The sequence below is a fragment of the Mchenga conophoros genome, linkage group LG11, assembly GCF_057382185.1.
Source record: "Mchenga conophoros isolate Kocher_MC1m ecotype Shallow Benthic linkage group LG11, M_conophoros_male_GT1.1, whole genome shotgun sequence".
Taxonomy (NCBI): domain Eukaryota; kingdom Metazoa; phylum Chordata; class Actinopteri; order Cichliformes; family Cichlidae; genus Mchenga; species Mchenga conophoros.
In genome coordinates this window covers 23,473,938-23,491,087 of record NC_140536.1, presented here as the reverse complement: position 1 = coordinate 23,491,087, position 17,150 = coordinate 23,473,938, and the positions used below count along the sequence as shown (strand labels likewise).

Here is a 17,150-nt window from a genome sequence, read left to right as displayed (position 1 = left end):
ACTGTTTCTTTGTTGGCCAACGGGAGTCATTAATAAAAGTAAAAAGCCACAGAAATCACAGTTGGTTAACAGTTATTATGATCACCAATCATTTATTCAGTGCTGTTTGCCAAAAACAGACATTAAGTCTTGAGTACAGACTTCATGTGATTTTCCTACCACTAAGGCAGACAGTATGAGGTCATCTTCATGTCAGAGTTATTTTGACTACCACATGTTCATGACCCCCTCCTCCAGGTTTTATAGGGGGAAATGATGCGGTCTCACCAGATGAACCAACTATGGCAGGACATACAAGTGTGAACATAAACGGTGAGCAGGTGTTGAAGTATAATATCATCATTTTGTTTTGTATGTGACTCTTTTTGAATTTTTTTTTTAACAATTTTATATTACATTTTTTATTATGTCAGCAATCAAACCATTTTGTTTTTCTTTCACAGAGTCAGTCTCAAATATATTGATAACCAGCAGCAAGACAGACTTGGTTGAGTTCAACAGTTCTGTCACTCTGTCCTGCGCCTCCTCTGGATCTCCCACCTCTTTTCTCTGGTACAACGGCAGCTCTGAGGTTACAGCAAATGACAGAGTTCAGTTCACTGATGGAGGCTCCAATCTGACTATAATCAATGTGACCCAGTTTGACCAGGGGCTGTTCAGGTGTCTTGTGTCCAATCTTCTCAGTAATGGCACCAGTGATCCACTGAAGCTCTCCATCAGCTGTGAGTTACTAATCAGTAACTTATCTGAAAGCATCTGGATGCAAACAACAGAGAGAGTTTAGAAAGTAGTTTAGATTTCAGAACATTAGATATTCCAAAACACATTTCTCAGTTTAATGGGAATACATTTAAAAATGGCTTCTCTAACAAGGACTTGCCCTCCCGAATTTCAAGGAATATTTCTATGCAGCCCAGCTGAGATATACTGTTTACTGGTGTTCATCAGAATATACTTCAAAATGGAAGCATATAGAGTTAAATTATTGCCTATCATGTCATCCACAAGCAAGATTGGGAGAAGAAACTACCCAGCCCACGAACAAAAATCTCATCACTGAATTTACTATTAAACTCTGGTGGACAATAATGAAGAAATATAGAACTACAGAAGATTGTAAATTGCTGATTTGGCCTGCATACTCTCGAAAATTCCAAAGTGGACAATGGGATAGCACATTTTTAAGATGGGTCAATAAAGGAATTACAGCAATGTGTACATTAATAGATGGGACAACATTTAAATCTTTTGAGAATCTACAGAAACAATTCGGATTGGATAAATCAGATTTATTTAGGTACTTTCAATTAAGACACTTTTACAATACAGAAATTAGAAAGAAGCTCTCGAGAGAAAGAAATCGTATAATAGGAACAATAACAGGTGCATATAAAAATCTTCCATCAGGAATTCTGTCGAAATTATATGATGGCCTACAAAATTCGAATAGGAATGAAACATTATATATTAAACAAAAGTGGGAATCGGAACTACAAATTGAGTTGTCAGAGGATGATTGGCGATCCTTATGTCTCACACAGCATAACTCCACTAGCTCTAGACGATGGAGAGAATATGGCTGGAAAAATGTGATTAGGTTTTTTATTACTCCGTATATCAAAAGCAAGCAGTTGAAAACACCCCAACAATGCTGGAGATTATGTGGAGACTGGAACGCCAATCACTCACATGTGTTTTGGAAGTGTAAATATATTAAATCATATTGGGAAAGAATCGCGGCAACAATGACGAAGGTGCTGGGGTATGAAGTACTGTGTGAGGCACGAGTAATGTATTTTGGAATATGGGAAAATGTAAAAAAGGAGGACTGGTATTTGTTTAAGATTATGTTGTTGTCAAGCAAAAAGGTGATAACAAAGAATTGGCTGAAAAGCGATCCTTTAAAACTGGAAGACTGGATGGACGTAATCGAGGACATATATACAATGGAAAAAATGACTTACACTCTGAGACTGAAATCTGACAAACACCGAAAACAGTGGACAAAATGGATAATTTATAAGTCTCAGTCAGCCTTATAGGGCGGGACCTCTCGTGGTTTTTTTTTTTTTTTTTTTTTTTTTTTTTTGTGTGTTTGTTGTTGTGTTATTATTATTATTGTCTTGTCCGTATGTAATACAAAGGAAAAAGTACAAAATAAAGAGTTAAAAAAAAAAAAAAAAAATGGCTTCTCTAACAACACCAACTAGAGCCACCCCATGACTGTGGTTAAGAAACTGGATGGCTTGATGGGACATTATCACAAGTTACATCAGAGTGCCAGCTAAACTGCATGGCAAAGTTTAATTTATAAGGTTTTCTTTGAATGTATTAAATTGTACAGAGATTTGTTTTCCTGGTAACTTGATATGAAGTATTATTATTTACTAATGATCTTACACCAAACTGAATACAACATACTGGCAAACTTTTCTATTTTCCCTTTACATTTAGATGGTCCTGAAAATATAAAATTGAGAGTAAACCCATCAAAGGAATATTATACAGTAGGGTCAGACATCTTCTTCAGTTGCAAAGCTGATTCCAAACCTCCTGCAAGGTATCACTGGCTTGTGAATGGAGCCCCGGGGTTTACAGGTGGAATAGGTTTTGGTGTGATTGATGCTCGCACAAGTCAGAGTGGAAACTACATTTGTCAGGCCTTTAACAGCAGAACTCTGAGATATGAAACATCTCCGCCTTTATCCATCACTATAGTGGCTATAGACCCAGTGGGTAAGTTGGTATATACATTATAATTACATTTATGAAAATGGATGTAATTTCTGACCAGTTGATGCAATTATTGGTTCAGAATTAAAGCTGAATGTTTACATTTTTCTACACATTTCAGTTGTTTGATTTAAAATCTGCTTCTCTGCATCACCACAGTCGAACTACAAAAACTGTGTCTTGGATGCAAAAATCAAATAAATCTTTTTTGCATATATCTTGTTTAATGATATATATCTTGCATATATCTTGTTTATGTTGTTTAATGATACACCCCACAGAACCTAAGCTTTTCAGTTGTTATTCAGTAAACTTTTATTGTACAACCTGATTTAAAAAAAAAAAAAAAGGTTATACTCTGTGTAAAACGAGAATATTTCTGTATGTGTTGTTAACTGTGAGTTTCACAATATTCAGCTTACACTACCTGTTTACATGGACGTAGCACTATGCAGAATACATACATTTATTTTTTGTTTATTTTCAGATTATATATTTATATTGTCAGTGCCTATGCTGAAAGCTGAGTCACCCTCTGACCTCTGTATGACCTCTGTAGGATCCTGGGCACACATGGGTTTACAGTTTCACAGTTTCAAGACTCCCTTACCCAACTTTCTTTGACTTGACTCACACTGGTGAATCTCGTAGCCATCTGAACAGATAACTGTCTAATTTGACTCTGAAGGTTTAAAATTTAGAATCAGCTGTACAACAGTATAATATATAGAGTCACCAAATTACAATTACAGGGTAAAAGTCAGGTATTTAGGGTATTTTTACTGGTATCAACCTTTAAAATGCATCTAATATGACCCGAACAGTATGTAAAGGTTAAAAGCGTTGATTTATCTGACTGTGGTCAGATTCAATGATTGTGGTTGTATTATTTATTTTGTAAAAACATTGAGGCTCTATAGCTGTTTTTATTATGTGACAAAAGGTCAGAGAATGCTTGTGTTGTAATGAATAGTAATGACCTTTTAACTCTCTCAGCAGAAGACATCTGAACCAGTCCACACACACAGAAACTACCACTGCAACAGGTAAGATTCAAATAAATAAATAAATAAATAACATGTGATCATATAAATACCAGTACGGTTTTTGGTGGAGCTGCTTTAATTTAAATGCAAAGGAAAACACAAAATCAGATGGTGTGTAATACAGGTAGCGTCCCATTTGTTCTGTGATGTTTCCACATAATTCCTCTCCAATTTTCACTGTTAGTATGTCTGACAGCCAAGATTTACTTTTCTGGCCTGTTTGTTATGTTTGGCTGCTGAGAGAGAACGTGTAGCAAGTTGACAGCTTTGCTTTTTTGTGTTTCTGTGCGTGTTAGTATTGTTTCCCTAAATTATTTGTTTATTTTTAAAGCCGCTGAAGGCCAGGATAATCCAGCTTCCTCCATTCAGGTAAAAGTTTTCACTTCTTTTATGTTCACCTATGTTTGCAAACTGTTTGGCAAAATCATGGTCTTTATAGTTTTGTGTGAGTGGCTACAGGGTATTTGACCAGGACTGCATGGGCTGATTAATGATTATGCTAACTCCATATCAGTTCAATATTTTATCCAATACGATGGAACAAAATAGAAGTTATCCCCATATGTTAGTTCTGTTCATCTGGACGTAGCGTTTTGAGTGGGAGAAACATTATGTCACCCACTCAAAACGCTATGTCCAGATGAACAGAATCAACTCTTGGGGATTTACTTACCTGGATGATTGAGGATGCATCAAGACATAAATGGAAGTTACATCTTATAAAATCTAACACAAAGACAATAAAATCCTGTGTACTTTACATCTGTAATGTTTCTGTCGTCTCTTTTTCATTTGTAGGAGCTGAACTTTACAAATTTGAGGTTTTTCCCAAACAAAAATATACATAGTGACTCTGCACATTATGCATCCTCCCCTCCTTCTTATGATGAAGTCATGCAGGAAGTGAATAGATTCAAATAATACCAAAAGCAGTGAAACCTGAACTTCTCTCGTAGTTCATTCATTGTGAGCTTGTCTGAACATGGCTTTCCGACTTTCCTTTAAAATGTGATTAACAACCAACCAGCTCTGAAATTTACTGTCACTGGAAAACTGTTTCTATTTATTACTTTGATATTTCTTTAAATAACTGTATATCGTGTTTTACAGCCCATGTAAAATGCAGTTATCTAAGCAGTAATATTCTTTATATTTGATTCAAATGTTAATCTAGCTAATGTTTGTCACAGGTGTGACATAATGTAATATCATGGGATTTCATATGAGATTCTAGTGTTTATTTGTTAAAGGTAACACTCCTGGATACTACTTAATTATCAGTTTGATGAATGATTAATGTGCCATTACCTTAGTGAACTGTAAAGGCGCTGCACTGTTTGAAAATTTTGAATTAAATGAAATGTCACAACAAAGAAAATGCTAATGGTGAGTTTTTAAACTTTCAAAAATTCTCAGTTATTAGGTTGTCAAGTTTAGAGCGAACATGCATTGCTCACTAGATAATACCCTGCACTGCATTTCAAGGTGTTACATCTCCATTTACTAAAAATCTGTATTCAGATTTTTTGCTGCTTAAAACTGCTTAAAAATACCATTTGTCATTTTAGGGTGGGGGGAATATTATTAGTTTGTTTTAAAATATATATATATATAGTCACACAAAAACCTTTGATTTTTTTTTTCCTGGGAGAAATAATTTCCACACACAAAGTAATTAGTAAAGTTATAGTTTTATTATCCCTTCAAAATGCTTATTGAAATGAATTATAAATATATTTTTAGGCCATTCTGGATTAACTTTTCTACAGTAAAGAACAGACATTGCACTTACAAAATAACAACATGCTCCCTTCCCTCTGTCAGCATATTTCAGTAGTGTAACTAGAAGGTATCAGTACGCAGTCTGTGTCTGTGTAATACAACCGAATACAAGTTGTCAAGCCTGGAATTCTGTAACAATATCAATTCATTAAATTGCAACACTTTTTGTACCAATAAAGGTATTAATTACATCGAATCCATTTATCGAATCCCGTATATACATTAGTATCAAAGAATGGTCTTTGAACATCCTGATTGAGAGAGTCGTTCATTATAATTATTTATAATTCACTAAAATGTATTTTTCTTAATGTTGAGCAAATTGAAGTGTTGACAACCAACAACCCAGAAAACCCTCGAAGGCTCTGAAGGGAAGTGGATAAACTTTTGCCCTCTGTGTAAAGTAATAACTTTAGTTTATAGCACATGAAGCTCTGGAAAACGACTTTCCTATCTCATGCACTTGAGTGCTCGTCTACATGCTGAGATGAATGTGTCATAAGTGTGTCACCAGTTTACATTGTTCTTCTAAGGAGTGCAAAGAATGCAACCTCAGAAACTGTGTTTGTAATAATATGCATCATTTTTCTAATCAACTTTTTGTTTCTTCTGCTTATTGACATTTCTGACTTCTTCACACCTGATAAATCACATGGGCCCTTTTTTTAAATACAGACTTACACATTTATTTGTCTTTGATTTTTCTGAGAATTAGATGTTGCAAAGAGGAAACGTAAATGCACTGGGGAATAAGGAAGAGGAATAAATATAAGAAATATCAATATATTTCTGTCACTCCATGTTTCTCAGAAATGCAGCAATCATAAAGCATATCTGTGGTAACACCCAGAGAGGAGGAAATGAAAGAAAACATGTTACTCCTCCTCTTGCAAAAAGAACTTAGAAGGATGTAGTTCAGGTATATTGCTAAATTTTTATGCTTTTTTGTTTTTCTGATGTTAGTGTATTTGATATACACTCAACATAAGGTTATAGCCAAACAATGCAAGATTTAGAGGAATGACACAGCATGAAACTGCAGCAATAAATTCAAAGTTCAGCCAAAAAATTATATTCCGGTTATCCAACCTGTTATCACAACAATGCAATAAGACAACACTGTACCAAAAGTACCGGTAATGTGTTGTGACAAAGCCTGCTAAATTTACTAACCACATTGCCAAATATATACTGTCAAGGCAAAAGTGACAGTTCACCAAGCAAACAGACTCAGAGATGTTCTTTTGGAAAGTTTTCTAAAATGGATGACTCAGCTTTTCTTGTGCTCTTCTGAATAGAGACCTCTGACGTTGTGCCTGGAATCTGCTGGAGCTAGTCCCTCGAGTTTAATGGTCACAGCTCACAGTATTCCTTTTACCTCTGGTACCACTGTGGACACACATCCCACTACAATGTGCTGGATAGTCTCCAGGACATCTTTGCACAGTCAGCCTATTTAGTTCTGTCAGTTGTGTTAGACTCCTGCCTCCATGGGTCTGGTGCTTAGGGCCCATCATTGTGCTGCCGTGATTAGTGCCTCTGTGCTGTCCTTTAGGCCAACCTTTTTTAGCCACTGCTTGGATTTCCTGATGTCAGCTACATCCTATGTTATCATTGGTACATCATATCCAGGGACTTGATCATCCATGATTGTTTCTCCTCATGTTCCTCATCACCATTTGCCTTCAGCCACCTAAAGTACTTTTGGAGAAAAATTCTCAGGGAACCAGATGAACTTCTCTAAGAACTTCTCCATCATCCTGATCATAGAGCCTCAAGGTGCTGGACTTCAGCTGGACACCCCAGTTGTGTCCAGCCCCATTGTGAGGAGTTTTTGTTTGTTGACATAAGTGACATATATCCTCTTCTGTGCCCAGCTCTGACCATTAGGATGTATGTATTCACTGTAAAAAATCAAACTTGCAGTTGTTGAGCTTACAGTCATTTCTTTCACAATTCAACAATAAAAGTTCAGTTGGCCCATAAACTCAAATACATTAAGGGTTTCAACTAATCATTTAACGTTTTGGAGCAAAAGTTGGTCTCAGATGAAATTTATTGCTGGCAAAATGAATGAATTCAAGTTTTACATGAGTTGAAGCTGCGCATGCGCATCTCATATTTTTGGATGCTACGGGGTCTACTTTGCGCTTTTGCAAGGACTGAAAGCCACCTGCCCGTCTGCCTTAATGAGAACGTGAGGCTTTTTATACCAGGAGCTGGATAGATCGTTCGTCTCAAGTTTCTAAAGGCAAGTAATGTTTCTTTTATTATATCAGACAGTATATGTTTGAACAGTCTCAATTTGTCTTTTAGAAATATCACAACTGAAGTTCTTCGTATTTTTCCGAAACTTAGCATAGCATTACTTTCTTGGCTAAGAAGCCTTGTGGCTTATGGGTATGTGTTTACTATATCATTTAAGATTCCATGTCACAAACTACGTGCCATGTCACAAAAGAATGAAAATCCGACAAACTTCGCTACTGAAGAGGTGCGCTCATATCTGACAAGCCTCCGCGACACCCCCTATGCGTATTTCATGAAGTGCAGTCTGTGGCCGCCATACCACCGAACGAAACAAAATAGGCTGGCTCACTCATGACCAACGGCAGCAACCTCTATGTTACATTATAATTATACTCGTGGAGCCGCAAGTTTGCCTCTCTTTCGTCCACTTTTGTCTCTACGCTGTGTTACTCCGCCTCTCTCCTTCACTGAACACAACTCCCCCTCCCCCATCGCTTCACCTGCAGGCAACGACAAGATGGACACGGCAGCTATCAAAGAGGAGCTGGTCGGTAAAAAGAAAACATTTGAAGATTACTATTTTAGTGCTGTCAGCGTAAAGTCAATGCCATAACTGCATTAACGGGGCACTAGTTACCGCGGATCACCCCGTGCGTGGGGCTGGGTGGCGTTAGTGAGCTAACCGGGCTAACGCGTTGACACACGGCCTAAAATCCTTTCATCTCAAAAATCGACAGTCTGCCTTATGTATGAATTCTGGTTGTGCTTACTGACCTCGAACCAATTTTATGTGGTACACAGCTTAAAAAAATATGTCAAAAAATGTTTTGGTACGACTTTGGTAAGCTATGAAGCTGCACTGCTTGATGGATTGTTGGAGCATTACGGCTACCGAGGAGCCTCGCAGAGTGATACTACTCTGCTTCAACGTAATATTACCATATTATGTGTGTAAGGACCATAAATGGCACCTGTAAGAGACATGGTTACAAAGAGGATTTCAAACTCCAGGCTGTCAGTTGCGCAGTAGAACTTGGAAACAGAGCAGCTGCAAAATCTGTCTTTGTTATTATGCTCAGCATCTTTTATTTTACATTTTGACTGCACAATTGTGAGCTTTTTGTTATGCACAAAACAACATTGTTTTGGTTTATTTATGGAGCACCATTAATAAATGCACTGATAATTTAAACAGATGCTTCAGGAGTTTTATCCCACTCATACTCTCAATCCAATGTTTGTCATTCTAAGTTGTAAAACCAATCACACAAAATTATCCTTGGCTTACATAATACATCCCAGTATACTGTTGGTGCATTCCATGTAGAATACAATTTGTTAATAATAAATTAAACATTTGATGTAATGTATGTTTTGTAAATTATTTGTTTTACTGTGTTTCACATGGCATTTTACAAGGCAGAATCATTTCACTTTAGTGAGCCAAAAAAATTAGGACAGGAGAAAAAAATTCTTAAGTAATGTCAGGAAGCTGGTATTTTATTTTAAAACTAATTGCTATTTTTTTTATTTATTTAGAGAATTAAAAGCCAACTCCAGACCACTGCTTGTCCTGATTTATGAGGGACTGATGAGGAGTTGGTAAGGAGAGGAATCAGAACAGGAGTGCCTGCCCCCCGCCCCAAACACATTATCAGGTAATGTAACTTTGGTAATTTGAGATTAATTCAGGTTTCTTTTGAATTGTTGACACTGTCCTCTCCTCTCTTCTCATTATAGCTTTTGTATGCAGTGCCAGTTCTGCTCTTTTGTCTGTTCAAGCCAAGAAGTACTCTTAAGACATCACCAGCTACGACATAGAAGAGGATTTCATTTGCCCTGTGTTTACAGTGACTGCGTCTGTTCGTTTAGGACACGAGGGGCGTTGAAGTCTCACCTCAGCAGATCACACAACAGGGCTAAGAAAAGGCAGGAGATCTCAACATTTTTTTGTGAATTTAAGGAAAACTGCTCACAGCATACATTTATTTCACATATTTTAAGGCACTTAAAAAAAAAAGATCAGACTGTATCCTGTCCTTTCCAAAAATGTGACTATGCTACCAACAATTTATCAACCTTTACGGCACACACAAGCAGAAAGCACAAAAACTCAAAAGATATAAAAAAACTGTATTAGACTGATTTCTCATGCAAATGCATGTCCTAGTGAAAGTAGCTCCCCTGATAAATCCTTAAATACCTCTCAGGAGCCAGAGACATTACCAAGTGGTTCAGGTGTAGCATCAAGTGATAAAGAGGACAATGAGTTTGTAGATTACCAATGTCTTGAACATAAAATAGCTAGACTTTTTCTATGCATGCAAACATTGTTACATGTTTCTAAAAGTGCTTTGCAGAGAATTATTGAGGAAATTAGTGACATTTTAAAATTTTCTCAGGTTCATTCATTTCAAAGAATCAAACAGGTGCTTGCTAGAAACCATTCAAACACCATTAGATTCCTCATCTTTTGGACATGACTGCTTCTATTTTTCTCATTTTTAACATTTATATTTTTAATTTTATTCAACTTTTTTCAACAAAAATTTCCCATGTATTTCAATGGGGAGACCCTTCAAATTCTCATTCAATTTACTCATTTTTAAACTCTTACTACGTCCACATACATTGACATAGAGCCACCATTCAAACTTTAAAACGAAGACAAGACATTCAACTATTGAACTTGTATTTATCTTTTCAATATCTATTATACTTTTTCTTCAGTTCCAGTTTAAGTTTCATGATGTTTTTTCACCCGTTTCAGAGTTTATAATGGGTGTGTATGGGACGGAATGTTGGGGCTAGAGTGAGGCAGCTCAACTGCTAGAGTGAGAGGAGCAAAAAAATTAATCTTAAAATCTTTTTTAAAACTGCTGCTGTGTCCACAGCGTTTGCTCTACAGGTATGATTTTACCCTCAAAACGTAGCCATCGTTGTCCTCTTTCATCCAATGTGTTTACTATTGTACTAGGTGTTATGGTTCTTTCATAAATGTCACCAATGCACAGCCTCCTCCCTCCAACTCTTCCATAGACTCTAATGTTAAAATGGCTCAGAAGGTTCGTTTGAAAATCAGAAGAGCATGGTGTCTTTACACTGTCACCACGTCCATATAATAAACTCCACAGGCATGAAAACTGAGAATTTGGTAGACTGGACATTGCTGCCGCTCACGGTGAAAGAATTTTGTCAATACGACCTATACTTTTCATTTGGGAACGATTTGTTTAGGGCTGACTTTTCTGTTCATTTTAAGCAGCAAAAGTGAGGCGCATGTCTGTGTACGTGTGTATGGAGCCATTGGGTGCAGTCACTATAGCAACCAGGCTCACACCTGCCTGCTTAACGAGCTCTGCCTGCCACTGTGCCAAGATTCATCTTAAACACTTCTCTTTCAACTGCTGCTGTGTCCACAGTTTGCTCTACAGCCATCATTTTACCCTCAAAACGTATCCATCGTTCTTCTCCTTCCAACACCGTGTCTTTCAAAGCTCAGACATTTAAACTTTTTAAACTGTGTGGATCAAAGTGGAGGGATCAGATTTGAGTCATTTAGTGATTCAAAGAATATGAACTTTTAATATTAATTCAGATGTTTTATTTTTTGTTTTTCTTAGTCTAAATTTCTTTTCTCATTTCTTAGATTTTTCTAATTTACAATTAAAACATTTTCAGCTATTTTCCAACTTCTGTGTGGTTGTCAGCTTGTAGCAGTTCACCACTTTTGTTTTCAGGTGAAAATTTCTGTATTTTTCATCTCATTCAAAATTTTTAACTTAAATTCAGCAATTAATTCATTTCAGTGAATACATTCAGATTCAAGCATTCACACTGCAGTTTCTTCAGAAAATGCACTTTCTAGTTCTTACTTCATTCCTACATAACTATAAAATTAATGGAATTTTTTCAATGAATTTAAAATACAATTTATTGATTTATTTCTTTTCTGCAATGCATCCTGTAACAATTGAAACCATTATTTTGCCTTATCAACATTTGATTAGGTATTCTATAGACTTACTGTAAAATCTGCCGATCAGATTTTTCTTTTTGTTTTTTTTAATACGTCAGTTATAATTTGTACCACCACTACCACTAAAAGAAAAAAAAAAAATCCAATCAAGGCCTGACCAATAGATCAACCGAGACTAACTAAATGTTTTGAAATTAAGCTCCTTTAACCAAATTTGAAAACAATGTGATTTTTATATAATGTACCTTTAAAAGTTTTCTTCTATATTTTTTTTGTTGCTTTGTGGATTTGTGCGGAATTCTCACGCATTACCACCAAGGATCTCATGGGGACCTTCATGACTGCCCTCGACACTTACTCGCTTCGGCTGATTAAGCTGTATCGAATTAGAAAAGCTGCTTTCCGCAATGACATGGATTCCCTGTTGCAGAAGTTCGATGAACAGGTAATATATAAAAATGTATTTGTGTCTGGTTTATGAGGAACCTGAAGTTCCCACTGTAACGAAAGATACTTTATTAAATATTTACTAAATTGATGTAAAAATTGTTAGTTTTCAAAAAGTGTGTCCTGAATGGGATTATAAGCTAACAAGCAGCGCTGTGTTTGGCAGATTGCAGGTCATGACAGACAGTTCAACTCTCATCCCACTCATGGCACTTTTTGTTATAAATGTTGTAATAAGTGTGCTACATTTGTTGCACATCAAAATTACTTAAAAAAAAACTGACAAAAACATGACCAATCATCTGTAATAACTCATTTCAACATCTTATTTCTTAAGGCTGTATTTTGAGCAACAACACTTAATGTGTTTTAAAAACAAAATAGGTTTATAAATGAGACTGAGTCTTGTTTGATTTCCTTGTTTTAGGTCTCAAACATAGTCCAGCATCGACGAACCATCAGTTTGGAAGGGTTACCGATATTTGTTCGCGACGACGAGACCAAACTCTTCTTAACATGTCTGGTGAGTATGCAAATCTACTCAATCTTCAGTTTTGGTTTTCAGAGACTTATATGTACTGTTGTTTTTTATTTTGCATAGGATACAGATCCAGTTGAGAGGGCAACCCGAGGTGTTACGGTGGGCATCCTCACTGTTCTGGAGGACTACGTGGGACCCAACTCGCAGTCCACAGTGGTCAACACTGCCATTGTTTTGGAAGAGGACATTATTCTTGATGATCTGCCAGACCTTCCCACTGCCTTTGCCTACTTGTTTGGCCTACTTTATGGGCTCAACATGGAGTTTCCCAAAGAACTCAAGTACACATTTGAAGCTGTGCAACACATTTTTATGGAGTTGACATCTACCTGTTCCCAGAGGATAAGAAGCTTCAAAACCAAGCTCTTAACCAAAGTCTAACCTATTTGACAACATGTTCAACTCAAATGCAACTTGTGTCAAACAGAATGGCAATTTGTTTTGATTTACAGTTTTTGGGTTTCGTGGCAAGTTGCTCTGAAAATTAATTTCTGTCTTTAAGAAAACGGTAAGGTGCAGAAAGTTCTGAATCAATGTCTTCTGTTCTAACTTTACTTAATGTAGCTTGCATGGCTGATTGCAGATTTCATGTATAACATGTTATTATAAAATGTTGAAAGGTTTTATTCTATTTTTTTTTTTTTTTTTTTTTTGCCTGTCCCATTTGGTTCTTTAGCCATCAGAATTGTTGTCTGAAGACCAACAAGGATACCCAATGGATTTACTTTGCCAAATGGATCATCGTGGCATTGCCGTATTGGTCCATTTGGTCGATCTTTGTTTTTATTATTTATTATATTCTATTTTCAGATGTTACAGACGGGACAGACATGAGTGAGGGATAGGAAAGGGAGAAAGAAAGAGGAAGGAAAGGAAAAACAGAAGGGGAGAGGGACAGTGAGAAAGGGGGGGAGAAAAAAAAATAAAAATCTCCTGGATCACCTGTTGAGAGAAAAATAGAAAACAAGCAAAAAAAACAAAGCAACATACTAAACACAACACCATCGCATTAATCTAGCTAAGTGTAAATAGCAGTAAATACTAAATATTCAATGTTGTTGTGCAGCACGCAGGACAGATGTGCTTCGAAGTAGCGGCCAAGAAAGGTGTAATTTTGGTCTACGAGCAGTGAACACCCGTGTGCATACCTGTGTGGATCAGCGCGCTTGTATTCCAAAGGTTTCTCTATGTAACGATCTGCTAGGGAGTGTGGGGGGGCCACAGCCCCGTCCTCCAGGGTGTGAAGCGGGTATGGAGGAGATCAAAACTCCAGACATCCAGAGGCCCCCAGAACACAAGAGACCATGGAAGACCAACAGAGGGGCAGCCGCGCCACTGTTCCAGTAAGAGCTGAGGAGAGTCCCAGATGAGGGCTCACTCAGCAGCCGCGGAGCAGAAGCCAGGGGGAGTTGCAGTGACGCGCCCATGAGCTCCGCCGGCCCCCAGCTGTGCCTGAGTGACCGAGCCCCAGGCCAAGAGGCCGGGGGCACCCCACCTCCGAAGGGGCCCGAGCGAGCCCCAGGCTCCAGGCCCCGATAAGCAGCCGCCAATTAGTGAGCCGGTGTGTACCCGGACGCCCACCCCCAGACACAAAGAACCACCAACGCACCGACACCTGAGGGAGTCCGCCACCGGCAGGGGAAGTGGTGGTGGGTGGAGATAGGCCTCCAAACCTTGGAGGGCCTGAGGTGTCCCCAGAGAGGTGGTGTCTGATACCCAACCTGACATATAGACACAGACATACAGGCACACACATATACAAACATCCATTCCCACCCTCATGCTCTCATGTGCACTTACTCCACACTCAACCAACGTGGAGACAGACATAAAGAGACGCTGTACACACGATCACACTCCCCAAGCGTACTCTACAAACCGGGTCTAGGTACCCTTGCCCCTGGAGGGGGGAACTGCACCCAGACCCAGGTGGTGTTACCCTTTTCCCTGCGGTGGGGAGAGGCAGACCACCCCGACTCCGTAGCAGCAGGGAGGCCCCACACCCCAGACCGCAGTCGGACGGCCAACTCCTCCTAGCCCTCCCGCTCCAGCAGGCCGCAGAGAACGGGGGTGGGAGAAGACTCCAAACCTCCCTCCACCCGCTCATTGTAGTGTTGATGCATGTGTGTTCTAAGGTGCAATTAAAACCCAGGAGGGCATGGAGCTACCTGCCAAGGAGCAGCAGGTAAGCGCATAGTCCCTCCTGATAGCCCTTAATGTCTAAGTGTATTTAAAATTGAGAGGTGGGCAACGACGCCAGGGGTGAGGTGTACACCCTGATGGTAATTTGGACTCCGTGATTGTGCCCACCCCCAAGATCCTATATGTATGTGTAATGAGAGTGTGAATAATGTGAAAGGTTTTATTCTAACTTGAGCTGTTTTAAACAATTTTTATAATCTGGTTTTAGGTACATTTGTACTAGTTTTATAACAAATGTGGCACAATACTGAACTTCACAGGAAATTGGAGTGTTGATACCATTACTATTAAAAGACAAGTGGTGGAAAAATTTGTTTGAAAGTTGTTTGCTGTATGGAAACCAGATAGAAGTTGTTCACATCCTGCCATCTGATGTTTTGAATCTGTTTGTTAGTGACTATCTATCAAGATAGGTTTGATATTCTGTCTGACAACACCACCTTTAAAATTGGATGAGTAACATTTGTTACAAAAATTTGACTTTTTTTGTGTTTTTGGAAGGACTTTATTTGTGGCTGAATGTTGTCAGTATGTTAAAAATGGCTAATCTCAAAAGTCAACATTGTCAGTGGTGCAGTTGTGTTTGAACACAAAGTTATTTGAAAATCAACTGTGTAAACATTCATTGGTACAACAGGGAGCACCTCATGAAAACTATGAAAGATACTTTTTCTAAACTTGAGGAAATTGATTGGCAAAACAAAATATGTTGTGTAAACTTTAGGAAATACGTTGCAAAAACAATAAAATATGAGTTGAGAAAAAGGACAATTATTAATTTTGTCAACACAAAAACATTAGCTAAAGCAACTTATCTCCTAAACTTGAAATTATAAGTTATCCATCAGAACCTAAAAACGTAAATGCAGTCGGTTGCCTTGAGTTTTTAAGTTTTAGCAACTTTTTTTTTTTTTTTTTTACAGTGTTGAAGGCTTGCATCTTATCCCTACCATTCCACTGATTTTTGTGTATTTTATATACTGTATTTTGTTGTGGTGTTTTTCCAGACTTGTGCTGTCAGGCCTTCATTGAATAATATTACTGTAGCTTCTTCATGCCTGAAAGTCAGTGTTAGATATCTGCCTTTGTGATGTTGTGATTGTAAAACTTGTTATTTTTGACATTTTTCCTAGATTCAACTAAAGAAATGGGAAGAAATTATGGGTTTTTGACTAAGTGTCTAAAAATAGAATTTCTGATTGGTTCTTTGCTAAGTGTAGTCAGCACTGGGTCATCCTTTGAGTTAGGTGCTTCGTAATGCTGAATGGTTTTTAATTCGGTGGATTAAAAAGTAAACACTCCTTTTAAAAAAAAAAGGTCAGGTACAAGAATTGAAGAGCTCTAAAAGACTTTCAGAAAGCCTGGACCAAGACCACTTTTTAAAAAAGGACAAGACAGTTTGGCTTCTTTGGAAACAAACTATAAAGACGTGAGGGATGACTCAAGATATTGGCACAGTACTGTCTACATGGCATAGATTACAATGTTTTTTTTCTATTGTACTTATACCAGTAACAGACTGACAGCAACTTTTACTGCTTGTCTTTGCCCTTGTTTCAAAAGCCCCACCTCTCTGAGCAATGATAATTACTGAATTATCTTAGTGTGTGACAGCAGGGAAGACTCAACCCCTATGTCATCTGACATAATAAAAAGCTTATCGTTGTGCTGCCATCAGAAGTTAAATTAGGTATATTTCATAATTCATACTCTATCTTCTATGTAATCACATTCAAAGTGTCAATCACAGGACTAATGTTTTAGATTCACGAGGGCTAGAAAAGATAAGATAAATATAATATTAGCTGAGAACAGAAATATATAGTTGGATGTTGCATTATTACTGTGTTACTACCCATCTGCAGGCTTGTTGAGAGAAACCAAAAGGTCCAGGTAATTCTTGGTGAATATTTTTTAATACAGAGGTTATTTAGAGGCAGAAGGAACCAGAATTAAAAGACTCCTGTGAGACAGTGCCATCTAGTGCTTTGAGGAGTGCACTATAAACATCTTCAATTTCACGCAGCTTTTGACTAGTCCATGCATTAATACAAATAAAAACCAAACAAAAAAATAATACATGCAAACAACAACAACAAAATCTAACCCATTCTTTGAACTCTATTTGACCTCTTTCCTCACTTGTTTCAGGGAACTTCCACCTTCTGCT

General features: G+C 37.7%; 1 protein-coding gene and 1 long non-coding RNA gene across 2 annotated transcripts; both read left to right on the top strand.

The window, feature by feature from the left end:
* Positions 1–8,256: 8,256 nt before the first annotated feature.
* LOC146564110 (uncharacterized) lies at positions 8,257–9,689 on the top strand. Its single transcript, XR_014894398.1, has 3 exons — positions 8,257–8,358; positions 9,351–9,469; positions 9,552–9,689. It is a non-coding gene; the product is annotated as an uncharacterized LOC146564110 (long non-coding RNA).
* A 387-nt stretch (positions 9,690–10,076) lies between these two features.
* On the top strand, positions 10,077–13,978 carry LOC146564109 (uncharacterized). The gene is made up of 4 exons (XM_085290205.1): positions 10,077–10,080; positions 12,045–12,235; positions 12,665–12,760; positions 12,839–13,978. The coding sequence occupies exons 1-4, from the start codon at positions 10,077–10,079 to the stop codon at positions 13,157–13,159; spliced, it is 612 nt and encodes a 203-aa protein (XP_085146331.1). The 3' UTR covers positions 13,160–13,978.
* Positions 13,979–17,150: the final 3,172 nt, after the last annotated feature.

Bases quoted from the DNA above. Each gene is read 5' to 3' on its own strand.
- LOC146564109 (XM_085290205.1), top strand. The intron at 12,236-12,664 runs GTAATATATAAA...TCCTTGTTTTAG, and splicing joins TGCAGAAGTTCGATGAACAG to GTCTCAAACATAGTCCAGCA. The intron at 12,761-12,838 runs GTGAGTATGCAA...TATTTTGCATAG, and splicing joins AACTCTTCTTAACATGTCTG to GATACAGATCCAGTTGAGAG.